Raw genomic sequence first — 25,742 nt, forward strand, 5'->3', positions numbered from 1 at the left:
ATTTGCTAATAAATACCGTAACTAGAGTAATTTCAAATGTAGGAAGAACACGTCGGAAATAATTTGCATATCTATATTAACTCGAATTTCCCCGACTCAGCGATGACAGCTTAGTTAGGGGAACGCTTGACTGCGTAGGTATGGCGATCCCATCAAGATTCAATCTCAGAACTTTAACCTTTGAATTTTCAACTTTATATTTGAATAATTTAAAAATAATTTTCTTCACTGTATTTTTGTTTCGAAATACTTTCGAATTATTAATATTACGCTAATAGATGAACATATTATAAAATGGTGCATCCGTGTTTGGGGAACCACGCGGAAGTCGACATGGCGTATTTGTAGTAATGCAATTAGTCCCTATTACTAGCAATTCCCTAACCCCTCCCCCCACAATAATTATTTATATTGTAAATAAAAAAATAATACAAACTTTTTCAACATTTTGTAGTCTTCTTACATTTCGGATGTTAAAATAAATATCAGTTGGTCTAGCATACCGGATACCTCTGTTTGTATGTTTACATTAAATAAGTAGGTATTCCTCTATGAATTTGATTATAAAAAATATTTACGACGCGCACTTCTCTAATAATCTAAATATTTTCTTCGCCTTTATAACTATCATTACGTATGTATGAGTCATTTGTGTTGTCTCTACTGGGGTATATTTAGCTCGTCGGATTGCTATGTTATTGTGTAAGGTTTCCTCGGACTTGTTTTTCCATTGGTGCTCATTAGAGTTGGTTTTGACGTCAAGTGGGCGAGGGTCGCTCCGCGGGACATACAGACATACCTAACACAAACACCGGGAGCGGCGTACGCGTCATCTAATTTGTGCCCCTTGTCGCGTAGCCGTTTGATTGATTGACCGCCCGGTTTGCCTGCCGGATGGCATCATTAATATACCTGCATTGTTGTTGTACTATTATTGTTAATTATTTTCAACTGTGCAATTCATTTCTTCTAATTTAGATCATATTGCCATAATAATATACCTGATGTTCATGATTAATGGCTCTTCGACGTGTATTGTATTCATGCCGAATGTTAAATACAAGTTTAAAAAAATTCAATGAATTTGCATTTAGATAACATTGTATAAACGGTTTATAAAGGTCTTAAACAGAGTCAATAAAATAAACAGAGGACACATATGTAAATAATTAGATATTGAAATGTGCATACTGTTAAATCCATTAAATATATAATGATAAAACTTTGATAAAGAGTTTCCAATAGCAAGTAACATACAAACAAAAATGTTATGTAAAGTTAAAAATCACGCGATGACGGGTTATAATGCATATTTGTGCGTTTAGCATCGATTTGGAGTTAACCCTTATATATAGTTATACCTACTGCCTGTCTACGAAATTAAGAATTCAAAAAAAAAAAAACAAAAATGGAAGAACAGACGCGTTTGCTGTCCTGTTGTATTGTTTCTTCTTGTGTAAAATATACAGAATAAAATATTTGTCTTGGCATTAAAAATAACACATGAACATACAAGACACATTTTTATTATTATTGTACAATAATTTCCAGCAAACAGTAACCATCATCTATGGATAATGCAAAAAGTTAATGAGATAGCAGATTAAGTACTTAAAAGACAATTTAACGCAGCGTTTCGTTTCGTTACGGTTCGTTCTTTATTCGGTCCTGACTTAGAAAAAGGGGAATTCGGTACTAGTTAAAGGATAACTGTTACATAACGCTGCTGGGTATTGATTGGCAGTCGACATGTTGCGTAAACAGCCGTGTCCGCGGTCGTCCGCGGTCATCGCTGCAAATATAAGGATTCGCTGAATAAACTCTGCTTATGCATTTATACTATAATTATATTTAATACTAGCTGAGCTGATTATTACGTTTCTAGAATAGCCTATAGGTGTTATTTAGCTTGTGAACTGATTGGAATAAACCAATGTAAATATTACTGGAACTTTGCTTTGATATATCAGTGAAAACCGCTTTATTTCGATAAGCTTCTGTATTACGTAAGTAAATATCTTACTTAGGTCTCTGTACTGACAAAATAGAATTTTTATCTATTTTATTAGTAAAGTGAGTAAAGTGAAGTAGGTTATTTATTTTAGTAATTATACAAATTGTTTATTTAAAAATAAATAATGCCAATATATTTATCATAACTCTTTTATTATATGTATGATTTTAAGAACATGTTGAATTATCTATAGTGAGAATTTTTTATAGTGGTTTATTAATTTACGATACGACGAGATTATCATTATGCTTGAAATCCCTTGTTAAAACAGTAGTAGCAAATCTGCTGTGAGTAGTATAATGCTCAAAGTCACAGGCGCCATCCTCAACCACCACTGGTCGACGTCAAACCTAGCGTCGATGACGGCATCAGTCAATCGACCAGTGAGAAGCACCGCTCATCACGCGACACATATGAGCACCAATAAAAAGGGTGGATACTCCACCCCTATGTAATTTAAAAAACGTTAAGTTGTTGCAATAAACGCTTCATGAGAAGAGGTCACAGTTTCATTTAAAAACACTCTTCCTTTACAAAAAACAAATTAACACCCTAAATGTAGGTCTATAAAAATAATTCCATCTTGTCAATTATCGTCATATTTCTTGTGTGATATGATTTCGAACGCAAATTTTTATTTTTTATGATACTTATAAATTCAGGATCTATTTAATATTTCCGAAGCTATAATTGGGATCCTATTTTGATCGTTCAATTGTTAGAGAAATCGTAACTTGCGAAATGTCGGAGACGACACATGGAATTGATATGGGTCTTGACATAACTTGGACAGTTAGAATTTTGAATCATAACGCACTTTTTCGAAGTTTTACTATTTCATCATGTTCCGCATCTGGTAACGGACTAAATTATTATAAGCATTATACTTATATGCAATAGTGTGTTATTTTTAGTATTTTTTTTTTATAGAATGTTACTATGCCTTTTTACTCCTCTATTCTATTCATACGCAATATATCACTTGCTGTTTTAGCTCATCTACCCAAGAGTTGACTGCAAGAGATGCCTTAAATGATAATATATATATATATATCTGTACTAATATACAAATATGGATTCTTATCTATTTATCTATCTATATCGCCTTTTATTCTCTATACAACTCAGTAATTAAAGTCCATTGTAAAAGACGTGTAGAATGAAGTGTTAATACATAAATAAATGTCTATTCTAATAAATTACATGGTTGTGAATGATCTAACTAGATTACTCCGAGTAATTTAGTATACGATAAGCTTTTATTCCAGTAACATTAAGCGCCATCCTATTCCTCGTTTATTATATTTCACCGTGACAATAAATCTGCGAAAGCAAAATGTGAAAATTGTTTGTCAGGTTATATTAATATCTTATTTACCTACATATGTATATAAATATACATACATATTATTGTACAAGGCAGTATATAATACAGTGAAATAAAAGTAGTTAGTAGTTTACGATAGTCTTTTGAAATATTTTACGTATATAGTTTGGAAGTTTCAATTTACGGTTTTTGTGAACAATAGGGTTGCCAGCGAGTTAATAAATGTTTAATGAAACTGGACTTTTTTATGTTCTAATTTCAGTAGCTACGTAATATTTATGATTAGGTATGCACAAAGTTATTTAGGAGCTGTATTTATATAAATTCATTACATACGGGCCTAAATTTATCCGGTTAAATTTAGATAACACAATGAGATCAATTCTGAAGCCTGAAGCGACAATCTTTAAGTGTATCTACATATATTTAAAACTAGTGTTAATTGAGTATTAGGTACAATCAAATTATTTATAAATTATTACTAATATGTACAATCAATCTTGTACATTGTACATTTGATTGTCTGTATAGTGTATATCTAAATGTGTTTCAGGTTACGATATTATGTTAATCTGGTACTGAGCTTAAGTAGTAATAAGTACATGTTAGTGTGCTTAGAATACTGCAGAAGTGTCCGTTATTCTTATAAGTAATCTCTGCCTACAATTATTTTGTGGTATTTGTGTTTATAATAGTATTATTATGTGTGTTGATGATATTTTTAGCTGTTAGGTTGGTATACACGACATTGTCTGCCTTTTTATCTAAATATAGCCTATGCTTGTACTCGTGATTCAATATATCTTCATATTAATTTTCATTACGAAAGGTCTAGCCAGACAGACACATATTCGAATATGCTATATAAGTTGTTGATAGATTAATAAATATATATATATATCAAATAATTTTCAGTCTGCCACAATGGAACAATAGCGGTTTATCTGAATTCTGTTGAAACATAGGTCGTAGATAATTATTTCATATACATTTGTGTTAACGCTTAGTCATGCTCATAATTACGTAAAAAAATATTAATATTTCATCACGCAGAATGGCCTGCCATCACCTGAGAACCCATACATATTCAATGGTGATTTCGTGGACCGAGGCAAGAAGAGCCTGGAAGTGTTCCTCCTATTGTTAGCTTGTATGCTTGCGTTTCCGGGTGGAGTCTACTTAAATAGAGGCAATCATGAAGATCTCATAATGAATTCAAGGTAACAAAATATTTCTATTAGTTGCTTAGTACCAAACTTTGCTCATGGGACTAGATGGTGTGGCAACAAAATATCGTAATTTGTCTTTATTTTCACTCACGAGTTATGAAACAAAATTAAGCCAAAGTTAAGTAAAGTAGGGTGTAACAATATATATATATATAGCTCTCTGTTTATCCCATAAAGCACTTTCTGTGATGATATGTAGACAATTTCTCTTTTAATATGGATAATCCTGTAACTGACTGTGAAACAGGCTTATATGTTCCGACCTCAGTACTATACCCATATTAATAGAGTTGAAACTAGTTCATTAACTAGTTTGACGTTTCATTAGAGATTACCTTATGATTATGTATCAAGGTGTTGTTTATCGATATAACTTCTGTTTACTCTACAATATTATTTCACCGTGTTATATTATGTGGCATATCTCTATTGTTAATATATTATTCAGGTACGGTTTCATCAAGGAAGTACATCAAAAGTACAGGGTAAGTGGCATTATTGTTGTAAAGCTAACATCGAATGAACTCAAATACTCAATTCTATTTATACTTTACCATATGACATAATAGTTGATCTCTATGACGATAACAACGTGTCATGAGTGACCTAGGTCACAAGCAGCTGTCGATCGACACAAGTTTAATGTTATTATTTTTATACATTCCTTATTTGAAAATCCAAGAAATAATGTGTCTTACTGGGACAATAATTTTACTCTAAATATTATATGTTTGCAAAACGTAGTCATTGTAAATAACAAAAGTAAGTTGAACTATTTATACGTAAATAAATATTGAAACTAAATATTTTTTACTTTCATTATTTTAATCAATCAAATGTAGTATTCTACTAGGTATTTGTCAATCAACAAGTTGTCCAATAAATTATCAAGACGGCCAAGAGCCGAGTAATAGGTTCCTTGGGTCTGTGTGTCTCGGTAAGGACTAAAACAAACTCCAATGTCAATACGTAGAGGTAACGTTGTACTCTTCAATCACTATAGGAAAGGGGCGTTTAAACAATGAAATGATTTTATTATTCTTAATAAAATTACTCGCGTAGGGTTTTTTGATAAGTCCACACAATTATTTATTAGAGACTACCTGATCCGTGCAACTCTATTTGCGTCATATTTCTTTGATGCCACTTCTATTAGTTGTAGTGTTATGTTATATAGGCTACAGTTTTCTTTAACAGTAAAAGATTGTATAATTAGAAACTCCAGTTTCGGAATTTATTCAACCAATCTATTTGGATGGTTTAAACCCCTTAGATTTACAATATTAGTGTAGATAAAATACAAACAGTATTGATTATTCAATAGTTTGTAATCAGTACTGTAGTAGTTACTTGTCCAGTAATTATTAAAAAAACATATTTTATATTTATCTGTCTAACCATATTTAATTATCCAGACATAAATTGTTAAGGGAGATAATAGTTTCTTTAACTGATCAACCCTAAAACTATCGGATAGGTGCTCTATTTCTTCGCGTTCAGTTCTAACAGATTCGATCACTAAATCACCTAACTTCCTAATTTGTAAGCCGCATTAAAACTTTCATGTTCAAAGTTTTCGAGAACTTAAATCAAAGGGTATATCATGTGAGCTTGTTTATAATTAGTAATCGTTTGTGCAGCACAATGCGGAGAGACTACTGAAGCTGATAGAATGCGTATATAGATGGCTGCCACTTGGAACTATCATCAACAATCGAGTATTTGTGGTACATGGTGGCATCTCGGATACAACGGATTTGGATATGATTCGCAGCTTGGAACGTGATAAGGTTAGACAAGATTTGTTACGTTTATATCTCTTTAAAAATATTTTATATCACTGTTTTTAGTATACAGTAAATACAATCTGTATTACAGTAAAAGTATAAAATAAAAAACGACACCATTTGTCTTACAAAATATATCTACTTAACTTGGTAAAAGTAATTATAGTATTTAATAAGGCACCGTGTATGACAAATATGTATTACGCTAACATGCACAATGTTTAGTATAATACGTAAAATTATTTCCAATTCTTTAAACTAGGCTGTATTACTATATATAACTATTAGGAAGCGACCTATAACTTTTATATAAATGAAGTAATTTATAGGTTTTAAAGTGTTGTTGTTTATAATAATTGATGTATTTCAGTATGTATCACTACTTCGTCCTCCAGTAACTGAAAACTCCGTTTCGGGTGCCGAAGTTATCGACAAAGTTGAGTGGAAACAGGTTAGTCATTCATAATCAATCATTTACAATTCACATTCGGCAGTCGATCGATGCAATGCCTTTTCCCTCTTGAAACTTTTATCGGCCATGCTAGGGCCGATCAATCAATAGAATAGTCGAAACAATTCATAGCACATCCTGCAGGTCATAGTAAAAATATAGAAACTATTTATCTATCTCTTTGTATTCTTATCGTAAAAAAAGGTTAACGGTAAATTTAATCGTTCTTATTAAAAGCAATATTACTTTTAAATCCTATAAGTGCGTAATAGGTAGGTTATCGGCTGTTGAAAGATTGCTCATATAATTAATTCTGGAATATTTTTTTAATTTATATCAATTGATTTTCAACCCCTAGGGATTTCATTTTCCATTTTCTTAATATGACGACCTCGGTGGTGTAGTGGTTTAGCACACCGCTTTACGTCCGATGGTCGCGGGTTCGAATCCTCGCACGGCATTTGTATTCATAAGTATGATTATTTGTATCGGTCTGGGTGTTTTCTATGTATAATATGTATGTATTTACGAAAAAAAAAAGATATATCTATGTATTAGTATCAGTTGTCTAGTACCCATAACACAAGCTTTAGCTAGCTTAACTTGGGACTAGAAGGCGCTGTGTGAATTGTCCTGAGATTATTATTATTAATAGTTTCAACTAATGTTACATCGATAGTATTAGTAGTTTAATTTGTTAATAACTTATTTTATACAATATATAAAACACATTTGTAATAATGCATAATTATCAAGATCCTTGATCGCTGTATCGATCATAAAATGAAACATCAAACTCAACTGAGTTTTAATTATGATATCGTATAATATATACTCAATAAACAAAGTTTTTTGGCAGTCGATTTAAAATGTGCTGATTATCGTTCAACTTCAAGTTGAAACAATAACAATTATTCCAGACAGACTTTACTTAGTTGATTGCTGTCGACAATCATATTAGGTAGGTACTATAATTTCAGTCCTGTATTAAGGCCTAACAATTTAATTTAAAACACTGTTTTATGCTGTAGCTTTTATTAAAAATTAATAGTAAGGGAGAAGTTTCAGCTTGAAAATACAGGTCAGTGCTCTTCAGGTCTTGTAGGCATGTGTGTCATGGTTACTATATTTATATTTTTCATGGATAGCTGGCTAAAAAAATAGAAATAAAAACCTGACATCTATAAACGGCTAATAGTTGTACCTTGTATAGATTTTAACATATAGATTTAATTTTAACATCGTTTCATTACATGCTAAAGAGAGATGTAAGAAATCTTATCCCACAACATTGTGGGTATATACATGCTATGTCACGTGGGCGTTACCAATTCTGAACTCTTTCCAACGAACGAATAACAAAGGGAAGAAAGTGTATACCTTAACATTTCATTATACGAGACTTGAATGTTAAAACATCAAGTTTACTGTATGTAACAACCTGATTTATAAATAGTTAATGCATGAACTCGGTATGTTTTCTAACTTCAATTCCCTGATGCGAAACTTGCGCTGTAGTTGATAGTTTTAAACAAGCGCAACTCTATCGATTTGCATATTTAAGTTTACAAGTTGTGAGTCCTTCATAGATTTTGGTGTTTCAGTATAGTTTAAAATCTAAGTATAAGATAAAGAAACATGGAGAGAAGTAAATATGTTTACTTACCATACAATGAAATTATTGGTATAACAAATAAGAATGTTTAAAAATTGCTAGGATAAACAATAAGAAAAGAAAAACAGGTTTTGGTAACAATCGCGAAAGTGAGAATCAATCAAGTGAGATCTATCAGCTGTTTGCAAAAAAACTTCAATCAAAAAATATACCTATTATACCTTCATGTACTTAGTATCTATTCCATATAATAAACACTCAAGCATTTACAGTACCAACTTTTGGCCAGACGATTTTCCACCCGCTTTCGATGAAATGCGAAAATGCGGGTACAATATCCGTACTTGATTAGAAAAAGAATAGAATCAAAACCTAATACAATTAGTTTAAAATAGATTTTATATTGTTATGATGTAAATTGTGCAATTATACATATATGTAACTGATGTGTTATCGCTCTATTCGTTAACACATCAGTTACGTACATATAATTACATATGTATTAAATGATATGAGTCATAGTGTAAAAAAAGAATAGTTGTGGATGATAAAAATTAAAGGTACCTACGTATTTCCGCCTATCTCATACGGAAGATGATGTTATAAACATACAAAGTCACACATCACATTTTTAATAGCTGAGCATATATTTTTCAATCCTATTTGATTCAAATCAAATCAAATCAAATTGAATATCTATAACATATTGATTGATTTCATCAGCTTCTGAACCACCTTTCTAGTTTATTATATCACTGATCTTATCCAATTTCCGTTCGTTGGAAGCAATTTCAGCAACCGCTATCCTTGACATAATACAATTTGGTTGGGTTGGACCCCTGCGGAGTGTCACACGATAGAGTTACAGCTTACTGCGACCGCTTTATGATCCCTCAGCGCCCGAAGGGCTACTTTCTCTAAAAATTTGTCTTCTGTTCAAGAGATTACGTTTGATTCATATTGCTAAGAGAACCTTTTATTATTTACCATGTAGGAAAAATCTCAGGTTGATTTTATTATAAACTTCATTATAATGTATTTAGATGATTTCACTGTTCTATTTCTGTAAGACTCCGGAATCGATTTGTATGTATTATATGTTCAGGAATTTATTATTTCTTCTTACTTCTTTTTATGTAATTTAAATGGCACCTGGGTATGGTAAGCGGTAACCGTAGACTATGTGCATAAACAGAAATATATATATAAGATATGCAGGATTGTATGTGATATCACTCATGCGTAGCTATTGTATAGGATAAAGATGTCTTGCCTCTTATCTCGTAATTTTATCTTATTACCTGGATAAATACTTGGCATGAAGATGTCACCTTCTCGTCCTTTCATTTCTAATAATTATAAAATTATAATAAGAACATTTGCATTTAAACGATGTAACCGCTATTAAGTGAAGTTGACCGCTTTAAACTGTAATAAAGCGAAATAAGATATCGTTGAACAAGTGGTTTATATAACTACGTGATAAAATGTAATTTAACATTTTCTACGAAAAAAAGAGTAAAATTAATATTGTAAGGAATGACTATAAATTTAAAGATTACTATAATGTACATATGCCTGTAAGTATAATGGATTGGGACAAGTGAGGGATCGGTTTCATATCCAATAAGCTGTACCTAAAACTTTTAATCATTTGCATAAAGATTATAGGCTCTTTACTTTCAATACATTTTGATAAAACTGAAATGTTATCCCAAATTAATATAAACCTATAACAGTACATGCCTCTAGTTACGGATACAGTTTTTTCCAGACTGTACGCTACGATTTTTTTATTTATGAACTTACATATTTGAGCTTATAAGGCCTTCTATGAGACGACAATAAGTTTTATGGAATTTCTTGCTCATATTCTATGTCTTGTATGTAATAATTATGAAGCATTACCAACAAGGTTAGCACAGATAATATTCATATTACACTACGTTTTGTACAGAAACTATATTCACTCTATATAACAAGGTACATGGAAACGATAAACATATTTGTCCATTAAGATTTCTTGGATATTATTTATGGTATCTGAATATATGTTATGTTCCTAATGCAAATTCTATATAAACTAGTGCCGGGTAGGCTCTTACAAAATAGGTTTTCCTCTATCTCACTTTTTTTAATTGATTTTGCATTAACGGTCAAAATATTGAGCTTCAATTATAGTAGTTGCGTTTACTATAATTAAAGCTTAATATTTTGATCGTTAATGCAAAATCAATTTCTAAGTTTTAATTATAGAAAACGCAATAACTTTTAATCCTAAAGTTTTATGCATCACAGACGCCGATTACAAACTCTGTTGAGCTGTGAAATTGGAAATTCCTTTCAGATCATATTCACTAAATAACATATAGCGGGTAATATGTTACATTTCATCTAGTATGAAACAAATCACAATATTAATATCTCGATTATAGAATTGAAACAGAAATTCTTTCATGAAAATATCAAAGTAGACAGTACCTATTATTCAAAGATTTGTTCATGAAGATGTCCTAATCCCCATACAGGTAACCTGTTAGATTCATGTAATTAATAAACACAAGAAATATAAAAATATCATATAATACATATACATTTATGTTAATGAAAAAGCTTTAAAAAGAATAGAGTGAAACCAGTCCGTGTCCTAATGTATACATAAACTTATAAAAAGTTGTTTAATTAGGTACAATTTTATCCACACAGTGTCCTCACTAAGTAAACAATAATATAATAGAGTTTCGAGAGCTCTGAGTTTATTTATCGAATGGCGATATCAAGGCTACCTAAGTACTGACATGTTTATTTTACAGCTCAGTATCATTTTTTTATGTAGAATATCACGTCTCTTGTAACTCTGGTAAATTAAGAGTACATTGTAAAGGTATATTTTTAGTAATATAGGTATATACGAATACGAGTATAGGCAGGTAAAAATTTCCGACGAGCGCTGCGTGGGCGATTATTTAGCAACCGTAGGTATATTGGAGAGGAATGGCGGTAATGCAGGCTATTTAATTTGTCAAGTTATGAATAAATGTTTGTAATAAATATAAATATTTATGGAATTAAGAAATCTTCAACTACTTATTCATACATTGTAATAGTAGTAATGGTGAAATGAATAAGTTATTAGGTTTATGTATTTGTGACAAAAACACAGATAAGATAAAATTACGTACAAAAAATATTTTGCCCAAAATGCGTATCTTCTGTGATACATGAGTGAAGTCAAAAGTCGATTTCGCTCACTCAGTGAACAAAGCGAATTTTTGAATTTATATTACATTAGAAAAGCGAATTGGTATCCTAATTTCATTGGATCTTGAAATGAAATGTTGAGAAATTCCGTACACTGTAACATTTTATTTAGGCAATATTTTATGTTTTACTGTAAATAAGCCGTGTTCTGTAATTATTAGCAAGATTAATTTGTTCTTTGGTGTTGATATTGTTATTAAGTATATGCACGTCTAATAAATTATTCTTCTTTCAACAGAAGAAAAAAGAATAATTTGTTTGCTGTATAAAATTAATAATCGCTTAATAAAAATCAATGAGATATATTTATGACAAAAAATATATGATATTGTTATAATTTCGGAAACTGCTTATTTTTTGTCACAACTCACTTTCGATGATAAAAGATCCTAGAATTTTATTATTCTTATTTATAGTACTATAATAATATTTTTTTCTTATAGGTATTTGACATCTTGTGGTCAGATCCTCAGTGTACTGGAGGCTGCGTTGCAAATGCTTTGCGTGGGGCTGGTACTTATTTTGGTCCCGATGTAACCACTTCTTTCCTTCAGAAAAACAAGTTGAGCTTCATCATTCGAAGTCACGAATGCAAGCCTGGTGGATATGAGTTACTACATAATGGAAATGTACGTACTTTTATTGATATAAACTTGAACAACAAATAACAATCACTTGGACGAGATTATGAATGACTTGACACAGTACACTGTAACGTACATAATGCGTTTCTTGTCATTCTTGGACATATCTCATTTATATTAGTACACCGCGAACAATCTTTCTCTGCACCACTCATGGTTGACAGGTAGATAACGCCGCAAGATATTAAGTCCGCCATATGTGTACACTTTATTTTTGTGCATTGAAGCTAAATAAATAAATTGTGTATAATATTGACAATGAATATTATACTTAACTATAACTAGTAAGCAACTTGTTTGTTAATAGAAATAGATGAAGACAATATAGAGCCAGACTCTAGTACAGATGAATGTTCATGTGTTTGAAGATTTTTATTAAAGATTTCTAAATTAATAATATGTAATGTAAAAGTGAGCATATGCTTATGTATTTTCTTATATAACTTTTTGCTATATATATAATTAAATACAAAAGCTTTCTAATATAGATTTTGTTTCATCACAGGTTATAACCATCTTCTCAGCATCTAATTACTATGAACTTGGCTCTAATAAGGGGGCATACTTGAAACTCTGTGGCAATTCTTTAGAGCGACAGTTCGTGCAATATACAGCAGCTGTGTCACGCACGCGACGACTCACATTCCGTCAGCGTGTTGGACTGGTCGAATCCTCCGCTATGAGGGAACTTCATAACCAGATCATGATGGCACGGAGACCGCTAGAGGCAAATTTCCGTAGCATGGACATAGATCAGAGTGGTAAGTTTTTATTTTGTGTATATTTAGACTTTCACTGGTTTCGTCTGTCTGTTTTTCACTTTTTTCTTCTAAATTACGTAACGGATTTTTCATTGTCATTTTAAAATATTTTTCAAGAAGGTTTAGGCGTAATATAAACTGAACAACCATTGAAAACTACGATTGGTAGGTTGCAAATAACAAAATCGTAAAAGAACCTCATTTGCATGTACATTTATTAATATATAAAAAAATATTCAGCTGTATTACCGAGGCAAAACAATCAGTTTCAGAATTTTTATTTGTCTGTACGCTCCGCGAATTTTCAAAATTCGAATGCGTTTTGACTGATGTATTGTTTGAGGTGTCAAGTAAAATTTCGCGGTTGTTTAATTCAACTCAGTTCATAAATAAAATAGTTATATATTTTTGATATTCCAAATAGGTACTATGCTACGAAGTCACGGCCATAGCTAGTTGAATATAATTTTCTTTAGATCAATAAACTTACAGCCTGCGTCTTAATAAGATCGGTGAAGTGGAATGGCATGTTTGAAAAGCTGTGGATGCTTGTGATGTTTGAATAGAGCTAAATTGAAGTAACTAATTACTAGGGCGAAGCAATTTCCAAATCGAAAGGTTCCGTACCGTACTATGTGTATTTTAGACAGACAATAAGTATTTCGATGTAGACTTTTGTTTAGGTTGTGCGATATAATTAAAACCGACGACCTCGGTGGTCTAGCGGTTTAATATACCCCATCCTTTTGATAGTCGCGGGGTCCCCGCGTTATACAAATCTACGAGTATGTAGTCACATGTATATCTGTTTGTATAGATTTGGATGTTTTTCTATGCATGCATTTAAATATTTCTATCAGTTATCTAGCACTAATATAGTACAAGCTCGTACTATATGCTAGTTTGGGATTATACAGACGTAGTATGAATAATCTTCCATAATTTAATTATTATGATTATAACCTTGGCAATTCATACCTATTTATAACTTTTTCAAACAATAATTATTGAAAGTGTTTTAGATATACGAAATAAGAAAATTCAGCTATGAAAATAGAAATAATACATATACATATAAAAATATTTCAAACTCAGGTTACATAACGGTTAGCGACTGGTGCACCGCCATGGAAGATATAACACATCTTGGTCTTCCTTGGAGAATGCTAAAGGATAAACTGGTGCGAACAGATAATGAAACACGGCGTGTTCGGTATATGGACACATTTGATCTGTATGCTAATGTAAGTCAATGTTGCCTGTATGAAATCAGTATACTACATTAGTGGTGTCATGACATATTGTTTGTTAAAGTACATTAACAAGTGATGTTACCAGTGTCATTTGTTTTTCTTTGTTGTTTTATGTTATTGTGTTTCATCTTATTTTATAAACAGGAATATTGTGTACATTTTCTTTTCATTTTAAATCTAATGTTCCAAGGAGGTTTTATCTCTAATGAGAGATTATTATTTAATTTTATTTATATTATTTAAATAGGGAAAGTGTAACATAATATACTAAAGTCTTTTCTCACACCAAATTATATTTAGGCCTTGTCTAATTTAATTTGTTCGAATTTTAGAAAAATGGATACGTAGTTTTCTTTTAATTACTGTACAATTGCAGAAAATGGGCCGCAAAGCTGATACTACTACAGTAGTCGAGACTCTTTATAAGAACCAACGGAGTCTGGAGGCAATTTTCAAAATTCTAGATAAGGATAATTCAGGTATATGCCTATTTATTATGTTAATGACCAAGTTACATCTTTGGTTGCAAAATTTATCTTTTAGGTTTGCTAAATTGAGATAATATCATTTTTAAATTTCTTTTCAAGTAAATACGGACACAAAACGATTGATTGAATCTATAATGTCTGAGTCACTGACACACTATTTGAGCTAAAATTTTAATGAAATCTGTAACGAATAGTGCAATAAAACTTTATTTCAAAAAATGTGTTATACAGATATAAAACAATCACCACTCATGTAAGAGCTTCTTTACAGGATACATCACATTGGAAGAATTTTCAGAAGCTTGCCAATTATTAGGTAAATATATGCCAAATCCGATGACTCAAGAACAATTGGTTGATATTTGCCGGCTTATGGATATAAACAAAGATGGTTTGGTCGATTTAAATGAATTCCTAGAGAGTTTCCGTCTCGCTGAAAAGAGTTTGACAGATGAAGACGGCGAATTTGCAAATTTGCAAGCCACTTGACAGGAACAAGACCGCCGCCCCAGCAGGACGGCGGTCGATAAAGATGAAACTGGTGTCGAAATAGAAATCCTCAAACTAGACGATCGAAAGGCTAACGTTAAAAATGGGAAAAATGGACAGGCTCATTTAATGGGCACTTCCATACAATGCGCTTCTAAAGAGATGGATGATATCGAATTAATTGATTGTGAGGATACACCTAAGCGGCCTGGCCTGCTGGAGAGTGATATTTGAAAGTATACTGCCTGAATTTTTGAGGAATCTACTGATCATATTTTCTATATACTATTATAAATATTACGTAACTGTCTATTTAACTGAATTAAAAAATCTACATGTGCTTGAAAATGTTTTCTCTAATCGTTTGTGTCTTATAGGAAGTTTCATGTCTTTTCTATTAGATCACGCGAAGCCTAATATTTCTATTAAAAATTATATTAGTAGAGAATAAAATAATATTGACTATTAAAGTATGTAGATTTCACTATTATTTCCAAAGATGATTGTAATGTACCTGTTATATAAATTATTAGAATAAATTATATAGAAAAAATATTTTGATATTCAAATTAATTCAAAAATCGGTGCCAAGTTTATTAAAAAACTATTTAATTGTACAACGTAAATAGTAATAACTGGCGAATAAAATAAATTATAATTTCGACATATATTATAATTATTTATACTTAAATCAATCAATTAACGAATGGGAACAAATACATTGAAGAGTCAACTATAATTAATCTTTTTTTATAGTTACAAGTATTTTTGTAGTGGTTACTTATAAAGTACCTAATATCATCCATTCATCAGTAATAAATAAGAATATATTATGACTATTTTGAGAATATTCATTTCTAATCTTGCTTAAATAGATATACTCCCTTAGCAATCTCCTAAAATAAATATATTAAATTCTGAAGTTTCTCATTTTCTATATTTCATGTAGAAATTAAAATAATACTAAATTATTATTGAAATTAAGATTGTACTGAATATTGTCGATTTAAATAAATAAATGTAACTTTATATAAATTACTCTAGTCAAAGTACGGTTTTGCATACATATCTCTTATAATCATTCCAATTTCCGCATCAGTGAAAATATGTCGGATAAAAAATTATTCTCGAATAACGATTTCTGGAATCCATCTTAAATTGTAGCATGCAAGGCTTAATTTTTATTGTTCACGTTAACCTTTGCCCGTGTTTTTCATGAATTTTAATGGAAATACAGAATTGCTTTATTATGTTTTTAAGAACATAACATATTAATAGTACAGTACTGTCATAAATATGCTGCTCCAGTAGAAATAATAATATATATTCTATACATACATATAAAATATTAGAGGGCTCCCGGTATTAAGTTACGTCGTAATAGATAATATTGATTAAAATCTGATTCCAAAAAATTTTATAAATAATAATAAATTACAATTCTATTCTTATTGGTTTTCTGGCCTGATTTTTCTCTACTCAAATTATGTACCTGTATGGTACTTTAATGGAACCGTTAATTTTTTTGTGAAATAAATATGTTATTTAGTGATAGATACGTTTGTATAAGACAAATTTTGCGCATTTTGTTAATATTATTAGAAAATACTTAATTTCTAACAATTATATGTTTAAGTTTAGTTTTTAATGTAATTTATTTCGTTTTGTTCTCGAGAAACTAAGAATCAAACAATCTTTGTCTAAATACTCAAGAGACTCGATTGCGGTCCTCAGCAATGAGCCATCGACAAAGAAGTTCCGTGAAATCGGCCTTGTTTCACGGATTAACCCACGAAGGTTGATCTTTAGGGAAGAAAAAACATTCTTTGTTTAACTTACAAAGAGTAGAATATATATTATTTGAATAGTTCTTTCACTTTCATTCTAAAATCGTGACCACATTATTTAAGACTAAAATAAAATGTTCAAATCTATCAAAAACTGATAGTTCATTAAAAAATAATTTATTTAAAATAATTTTAAGAATGGAGACGGCTATATACTAACAATTGTAAGTAGTTATTGGTAAAAAGTAAATCTCAGCTCAAGTATTCCATACTATATTTTACAATAAGTAAACACCACCAAATTGCATCTTAAATCTCTATACGATTTATATAACCGTCCGGGACCCATGAACTGTCTTCCATGGATGGTTATATGTGTCGTTGCCCTGTTTATGACACAATCTGTCTTTCCCCCTAATATATTGGCTATTTTAGAGGTGCTGTACGTGACGATGGCGGGTACGATATATGGACATTTTGTTGTGAAATACATTGGGGCGAAATATACTAAAGGTATCTATATAGGTATACAACAAGACCTTTTTCACATGTGTGAAAAGTGTATTCATGTGAATATACTTAGAGTATAATATATGTATTAGTATATAGTGATAGTGGAAATCACAACATAATACTTTAGAATGTTTAATTTACGTTTCATTTTCATCATTCGCCATTTTATGTAAATTAACCGACTTCAACAAAGACCAGTTGCATTTCAACTATATATTTTTGTACATAAATGACATGATAATTCTTCATTATTGATTGATGTTTAATATTTTTTCTTAATTAAAAAAGCCTTTTTAATTGGATATTTTATACTTTTTAAAATGATAAAATATGATTATATTTCTTTTTTTGCTTAAAATATTAGATAACCATTAATACGATTATTTACATGTTTTTCAACTTTAATTTTCGACAATATATATGTACATATGAGTATAAATATATCTTCAAAAGAGATGCCTGATTAAAAGCAGACAGGTACGAGCACCTGGCGGAAACCGACGATCTTTTATGAAAAGATTTATGAATGTGGGCAGAAGAGGTAATTGATACATCCTTTGCTAAGGATGCTTCTTTTGCAAGATATATAATCAAGTGACTTTCTTAGCTATATACTCGAAAAAAGAAAAATAGAAACGAGTTTATAGCTAATATTAATACCGTTAAAATATTGTAGTCATAGAAAGCTTATACAAACATTTGTACAGGTTTTTAATTATAAATCCAAATTCGAAATTACTTCAAATTCCAACTGTTAGGTACTGTATACTTACATTTAAGTTTTTATTCCGTTTCTTCGAAATATTGGTTTGGAACAGTTGTATTAAAGGCAAAACCACTCCATCTGTTAGGCTTACCAACTTTAAGATCGTGAACAGATGTCCGTGCGGTACGGACCGAACGACCGCAAACTTGCACGCTGGGGGTACCTATAAGATTTATACCTACTATCTACTTCGAAACGTGAAAGTTAAACAGGCTACATACGATCCAGAAATTAGGGACAATATCGGAGCAGTTGCAGGGGGTGTACAAAATTGTCCATCGCCACATTCGTAGCGAAATCAACGAAGATTTCATACCAATTCGCTCACCGACTGATTTTGCCACCTACCAGCGCTGCTACAATATTGTTCCTGATTTTAGAATCGTGTATAGATCAATAAAATAAACATCGATCACAATGGTCGAGAAAAAAATTAAGTAGGTCTTGTCAGTCTTGAAGCAACTTAAAATACTGACATCTATTCCTCTATTTTCGTCTACATCGAAGATATTTTTAACTGCTGTACATTTCACATCTCAAAGTCTGAGTCCGTGTTTTATACGGCATGTATATGACGTTATTCGTTTATGATATTTGTGACATAAAAATTGGAGCTAAAATCCGGCCCTGGAGTGTGAAAATGAGAAAAGTACTTACCTTTAATATCGTGGATTTCATTTACTTTATTTTGTTTCTAATATATATAGTAGTATAATAGCATTCAGCAAACAAATCTTACCTTTTGTTTGAGTAGAGAACAGAGTCAACAGAAAATATTAATAATAAACGCCTTCAATTGTTATTATCAATAGGATGCATTCTCGCTCAGATTGTGTCATTTAAATATATATATATATAAATATTAGGTACACACACAACAAACTTAAATTTATAGAATCTACAGTAACTATATTTCTAATCATTAGCGGAACTACTGAAACTGTGTCATTACATGTGACAAAGGTCGATCGATTTTCCGTAACCGTACTCAAATAGTTCTTTTAAATTCAATTCCCCAGCTATGTGTACCTATATATTTAACATATGTTTATCTATGTATGTATTTAAACGATCGGAATCGGAATTTCTAGTTGAATGTATTTTTTTTATAATGAACTGCTGCGCTATCGCTTTACGCAAGGTCATGACAGGGCACAAGTGGAGGACGAAAGCCCACGAGCACGAGGGCAGGTTAGTTAGCTCATTCTGGCGAATTGACTGAATGGATATCAAGAAGGACCTCGTGAAGGTCGATCTGACCGAATGTATTTACATTGCTAGCAATGGGCCCATTAGTTCCAATACACTTAATCCCATCTCGCCAAATTTGTCATAATTTATTTCTAAGTCTAAAATGTAGCTGTATTGTATTTGTATTACATCTGTATCAATGCCTATTCGTCTATTCTTATCTCATCTATTGCGAAAAAATAGTACTAATACTCTGTGGATATTTTGACTTCTAGTGTAAAATACTTTTCATTGTAATATACCTATTATGTATGAAACTTATACTATCTAAAACTACTGTAAAAATAAAAAAATATTAATGTCTTATTATTATATAAGTTAAACTTACCTATCTACTACTATTTATAGAATCTGAATTGTCATTGAAAAAACTATTTATTAATTATTCACGAATTTGTAGCCTACAGAGAGAATAATTATACTGTATTTTGAATTATTGTCCATTAAATTGTGATATTGCTGTGAACGTTTATTTTAATTGTCCTCACTATAATAATAGTTACATCCCCTACGAAGTTTTAAAAAATACAATTTATTCGTACTTATATTAGAATAGTAGGTAATTATTATAGATAATTAATTTAAACAAATTTTTAAATGCAACTATAATGATTAAAAAGTAAGTTATTTTTAATTTATTATAGTCGTTTATAGTTTAGATAAACATATGTAAATAAAAATAATTTTATAAATTATTCATTAATTTCATTTGATATTTACATATATTTCTTTGCAATGTGTCATTAAAGTAATGGAAAATGTATTATTAAATTTTCAAAATGTAATAATATCGGAATACGATCAATGTCAGTATTTAAATATATATTTTATTTTAATGTATGATGTAAAGAGATTTATACTAAGTCACAAGAATCTTCAGAAGCCATGCTCAGCGACACAATGAATCGTTGTCTACCCTTTGTTTGGATAGGATTATTTCATAAATAACATGGTTTACTGTAGAGACACCCTCGTTACCTACATTACCTTTACAAAGGTCAGGGCAACTATTAAGTGAAACCTTTGAATGAAGAATTAAGGATCATGCGTCAAAATGTCACTCGACGGCGTTAATAAGAAATAATCTGAGTCATGTAATGGCAGAGCACAATTAAAGAGCTATTTATTTATTATTTATAGTGTACACTATAAATAATAAATAGCACTGGATAATTAACACAGCGCTATCTAGTCCCACTGTAAGCAGAGCTCGAGCTATTGGCACTAAATAACTGATATAAATACTTAGATATTTTTTTTGTAATTACATAAATAATGTACTTAGAAAACAACAACAACAACGCAAAGGCACTTTTATATCGCTATAATTTTTTTATGCTTCAACCTAAGATTTAATTCTAAATTTATATTTTTTCAAGACTTAGGTAGTAATTGTGAATGCGAATTTAGGTTGTATTTCTGAACACTAAATCATCTATACTTACTATATGTAGTAATAACAGCATATTGTATATTTGTGTGTATGTTTTTGTTCGTACATGAACAATGGCAATATAATTTTAGAATCAATTCATCGGGTACATGTAGGTGGCGCTTTGTCACATGTCACACCATCACCAGTCGGAATATTAGGAAAGTTTCTAACCTCCGTCTAAAACATTGACCATTATTCACTGTCGCAGGAAATTCAATATGATCCTGTGTAGATTTGAATATGTAGAATTGTGAATTCATTTACAAACTTTAACCATTATTAGATATCGTATTTGAAATAGCTATAATATAAATGTACACAGTACAAAAGAAGTGAGTGAAGACTATTTGACAGACTTGACGCCCTGTAGTATTTTCTACAACATTATTACGTACTAATACTAGGTAGTAGGTAAGTACCTAGTACTATAGAATAATATTTATTATATAGAGAATATTAATGACAAAGTAAATTTATAACAAAATAAGAAACTCGACAGATAATAGTATAATATTTACAAAAATAAGAAATAATTGCATTAGGTACTTCATATGAAAAACTTTTAGTTTGAAATATCATGAAAACTCTTTGACAATAAAATTTCTAATAATTCTCATTCTTCTTTTGATATACCTATGAGTATAGGTACGTACGTAAGTGAAGTGAAATAAATTACCTAAATCTAAATAAAACTTCAACATAAAAGCCAGTGTAATTGTATTAAATTACTTCGGCCTTAATATAAAATGAATGTTAGGACGCAAACCTAACTACACTCACATGACATCATAAGAGCACGCGTAAAGGTAATTTCTAGGGCGACATAAAATAATTAACTAACCAACCTGACACACACATTATGTTCTCAATAAAGAGTCAAGTTAAATACGTAACCTGTTGGCCTTTACCATTCAACCTAGTTATCTAGAGTGTAATATTACAAATGAGAATCAGAAGTTTGTTTGTTTGTTATATCCTGACGACTGAACACCACAACAGCATAAATCGAATAATGGTCATGATATCTTATTCCTTTTATTTTTTATTTAGGATCATAAAGGTTTACAATTAGAAAACTTATAACTATTTTAAATTAACTACGTAGTATACCTATTATTGTAAACCTAACATGCACGATTAGTTGACCACAGATTATATATATATATTAAGTATTAAAATATGTGGGCTTTATATGTATGTATATTATTAGAATTGCAACGCATGAGTGGTATCACGGGTGTCACATGATTACGTGATGTTCGTGAGGTGTGGGGACGGTTACAGTTTACCATCAGGTGAGCTGCCAGCTTGTTTGCTATTCCAATTATATGAAAAACCCATCGGTATGAAGTCGAAAGTAGATTAAAGTAAAGTCTAAAGAGTTTATCTATGACCAAAACCTGAATAAGAATAATAATTAAATTACAACTGTCAGGTAATATAATCTAATAGAATTAACTGTAATTAGTAAATACTAATTCATTAATTTTGTCTATCTTCGTTGCGCAACATATGTAAAATACTTTAAGAGAGTCCTCTTTTTTTTTTTATAACACAGGGTACAAACGAGCATGCGTGATATATGCGGTAGAAAATGCACAGAGGTGCAATATCTCGCCACAAAGCCAATGGGTCGAGTCTGTCACATAGACGTTGATTACCAATGATTCTGGCTGCTCGGTTCTGAATGCGGTCAAATGGAAGTAGCTGGTATTGTGGTGCTCCCGTCCAGAGATGAGAACAGTATTCCATATGCGGCCGGATCTGCGCCTTGTATAATTGCAAGCGATGGGCCGCCGTGAAATACCGTCTCACTCTACTGAGCAAGCTTTTTGGAGGCTATTTTAGCCTTGTCCTCCAAATGACCGCAAAACTGAACGTCACTGGATATATCAACGCCAAGGACCTCGAGATTTGGCTTCACATCAAGTCCTCTTATGGATAATATAAAAAAAAACTAAAAATCCTGGTTACGCCAACGAAGTCACAGTTACAGCTAGTATTGAAATAATCTAGCAACGATTAACTTTTATTATAGAAGTGTGAGTCGGTTATTACTATAATTACCTACCTGTAATATTTATACTTCAGAGGTAACAATTTGTAACACTCATTGGCTACATTTGCGCATACTACGTGTTGCAGAATTAATGTACTTTATGCATCCATTAATTCTGTCACACGCATACTGTGTCAATGTGTTCAGAATCAGCTACAGATGCAATATCAACTATCACAGCCCAGAAACCAGGGCAGTTGATATCACATAATACGGTATGATGTAGATAAAATGTAATTATCCTTCTATTTGCTAAAGGTTAAAAGCATTGAAAACTAAATATCTACGTCACCACGTCAATTACGTCGTTCATTTACGATATATTATTACCAATTAAATATATTGTTTTAGTAGGACCTTGCTTCTTCTCACTCCAGACCATTGTATCACAAACAAACTTCATTTCTAGCTGATTTGCCATTCAGGTAATTAATAAATCTCATTTTAAAGCCAAATTACGGGTTAATTTTCTTCGCAATGTGCAATCATAATTAAATTTTGTGATTCTCCTTCTTTATCTCTTTCTTTTCCGCTCTATTTATCTTCTACTCTGCATCATGTATGGTAATTTTTTTTTGTTTCTAAATTGTGTTATTTTTATATTAATAGATATTATTATACATGCAGATACTGGCACAATACGATTATCCTTACTAATATTATTATATTATATATTATTATTATTTTATTATAATATTATAAATGCGAAAGTAACTCTGTCTGTCTGTCTGTCTGTCTCGCTTTCACGCCAAAACTACTGAACCGATTTAAATTAAATTTAGTACGCAGATAGTCTAGACGCCGAGGAAGGACATAGGCTACTTTTTAATGCGTATAAAGGGTTGTAAGGGTTTCAAAATGGAAATACAAGGTTATCTTTATGCGGTTGAATACTTATTCGTCATCTTTACATTTCACTAGCTAACAACCAATCAACACAACTCGTGCATTTGCGCCAATAAGGTATCCATCACAGAGAACAAAACCACAGATAACATAATGTAAAACGAAAGATCTTGCCGAAAACATGACGTTGACGTTTAGTGAAAATATTGTTTTTTGACACTTTTTTATGATAAAATCGTATATCGTGTGTATGTGTTTTTTCTTTAAACCTGAAATTGGCCGATTGCGAGACAAATTTGGAGATTTTTTTATTAATTTGTTTTACGGCTCTGGACAAGTCCTGTTTTTTACAATATAAATTACAAAAATTAAAGTCAATGTCCAATGTCAAATAATAATAAATGTCAATGTTGTATCTCTGTTCTGACGAACTTATTAAAAACAAAACTTAATAACAATCACAATTTCTTCACATTTTATTATTTTCATTTTTTAAATAATGTTGAGGTGTGGCACTCTCCGAAATTAAATTATTTACCCATTTTTGTAGGTTATACAGAAATAATGTGTGGGTGTTTATTTAAAAAGCATTAACACAAAAATAATAAAGTATAGGTATGAATAAATATATGGTTGTTGTATCAAAATAGAATTTTCTTATTTTTGACTAAAATAAAAACTAACTGCCTTTTTTATAAAATAAATGACTTTTTCATTGTGTCATATATTATGAAACTATTTAAATTATTTAGCTGATTGTAAGAAACAAAATGTTGGTTTGTAGATTAATACTGTAAAATTACTATTTGTACGGAAACGATAAAAATATATTTTTGTGCTGCGACAAAAACTAATATTATAAATGCGAAAGTAATTCTGTCTGTCTGTCTCGCTTTCACGCCAAAACTACTGAACCGATTTGAATGAAATTTGGTATACAGATAGTCTAGACCCTGAGAACGGACATAAGTTACTTTTTAATGCGAAAAAAGGGTTGTAAGGGGTTAAAAAGGGGGATGAAAGAATGTATGGAAGAATCGTCATTTTTGAAGCTAGAAGCTTGAAACTTATTTTTGGGGCTGTTGATTAAATATAAATAAAAATGACATTCAGTGTTTGTAAAAAATTACCCTTAAGGGGGTAAAGTAAAATAGGGGATGCAAGTTTTTATGTAAATTCGTCATTTTTGAAGCTAGAAGCTTGAAACTTATTGTTGAGACTGTTGATTAAATATAAATAAATATGACATTCATTGTTTGTAAAAAAAATTACCCTGAAGGGGGTAAAATAAAATAGGGGATGCAAGTTTTTATGTAAACACGTCATTTTTGAAGCTAGAAGCTTGAAACTTATTGTTGAGACTGTTGATTAAATATAAATACATATGAATATGACATTCATTGTTTGTAAAAAATTACCCTTAAGGGGGTAAAATAAAATAGGGGATGCAAGTTTTTATGTAAAATCGTCATTTTTGAAGCTAGAAGCTTGAAACTTATTGTTGAGACTGTTGATTAAATATAAATACATATGAATATGACATTCATTGTTTGTAAAAAAATTACCCTTAAGGGGATAAATTAAAATAGGGGATGCAAGTTTTTATGTAAAGTCGTCATTTTTTCTTGAAACTTATTTTTGAGGCTGTTGATTAAATATAAATAAATATGACATTCATTGTTTGTAAAAAAATTACCCTTAAGGGGGTAAAATAAAATAGGGGATGCAAGTTTTTATGTTAAGTTGTCATTTTTTAAGCTAGAGGC

General features: G+C 30.8%; 1 protein-coding gene across 2 annotated transcripts in view; it reads left to right on the forward strand.

Moving 5' to 3' along the window:
* The window catches only part of LOC131853250 (serine/threonine-protein phosphatase rdgC), a 65,423-nt gene extending 46,638 nt beyond the window's left edge, over positions 1-18,785 (forward strand). For both annotated transcript variants that reach the window (XM_059204093.1, XM_059204092.1), the window contains exons 7-15: positions 4,395-4,561; positions 5,019-5,055; positions 6,211-6,360; positions 6,728-6,808; positions 12,128-12,313; positions 12,834-13,089; positions 14,185-14,333; positions 14,719-14,821; positions 15,102-18,785. In XM_059204093.1, coding sequence (XP_059060076.1) covers positions 4,395-4,561; positions 5,019-5,055; positions 6,211-6,360; positions 6,728-6,808; positions 12,128-12,313; positions 12,834-13,089; positions 14,185-14,333; positions 14,719-14,821; positions 15,102-15,319 — 1,347 coding nt within the window. In that variant the 3' untranslated portion in view covers positions 15,320-18,785. The remainder of the gene's footprint in view (positions 1-4,394; positions 4,562-5,018; positions 5,056-6,210; positions 6,361-6,727; positions 6,809-12,127; positions 12,314-12,833; positions 13,090-14,184; positions 14,334-14,718; positions 14,822-15,101) is intronic.
* The last annotated feature ends 6,957 nt before the right edge of the window (positions 18,786-25,742 follow it).

The sequence above is a fragment of the Achroia grisella genome, unplaced genomic scaffold (genome assembly GCF_030625045.1).
Source record: "Achroia grisella isolate CSIRO2021 unplaced genomic scaffold, CSIRO_AGI_Agris_v1 utg900, whole genome shotgun sequence".
In the NCBI taxonomy this organism is placed as follows: Eukaryota; Metazoa; Arthropoda; class Insecta; order Lepidoptera; family Pyralidae; genus Achroia; species Achroia grisella.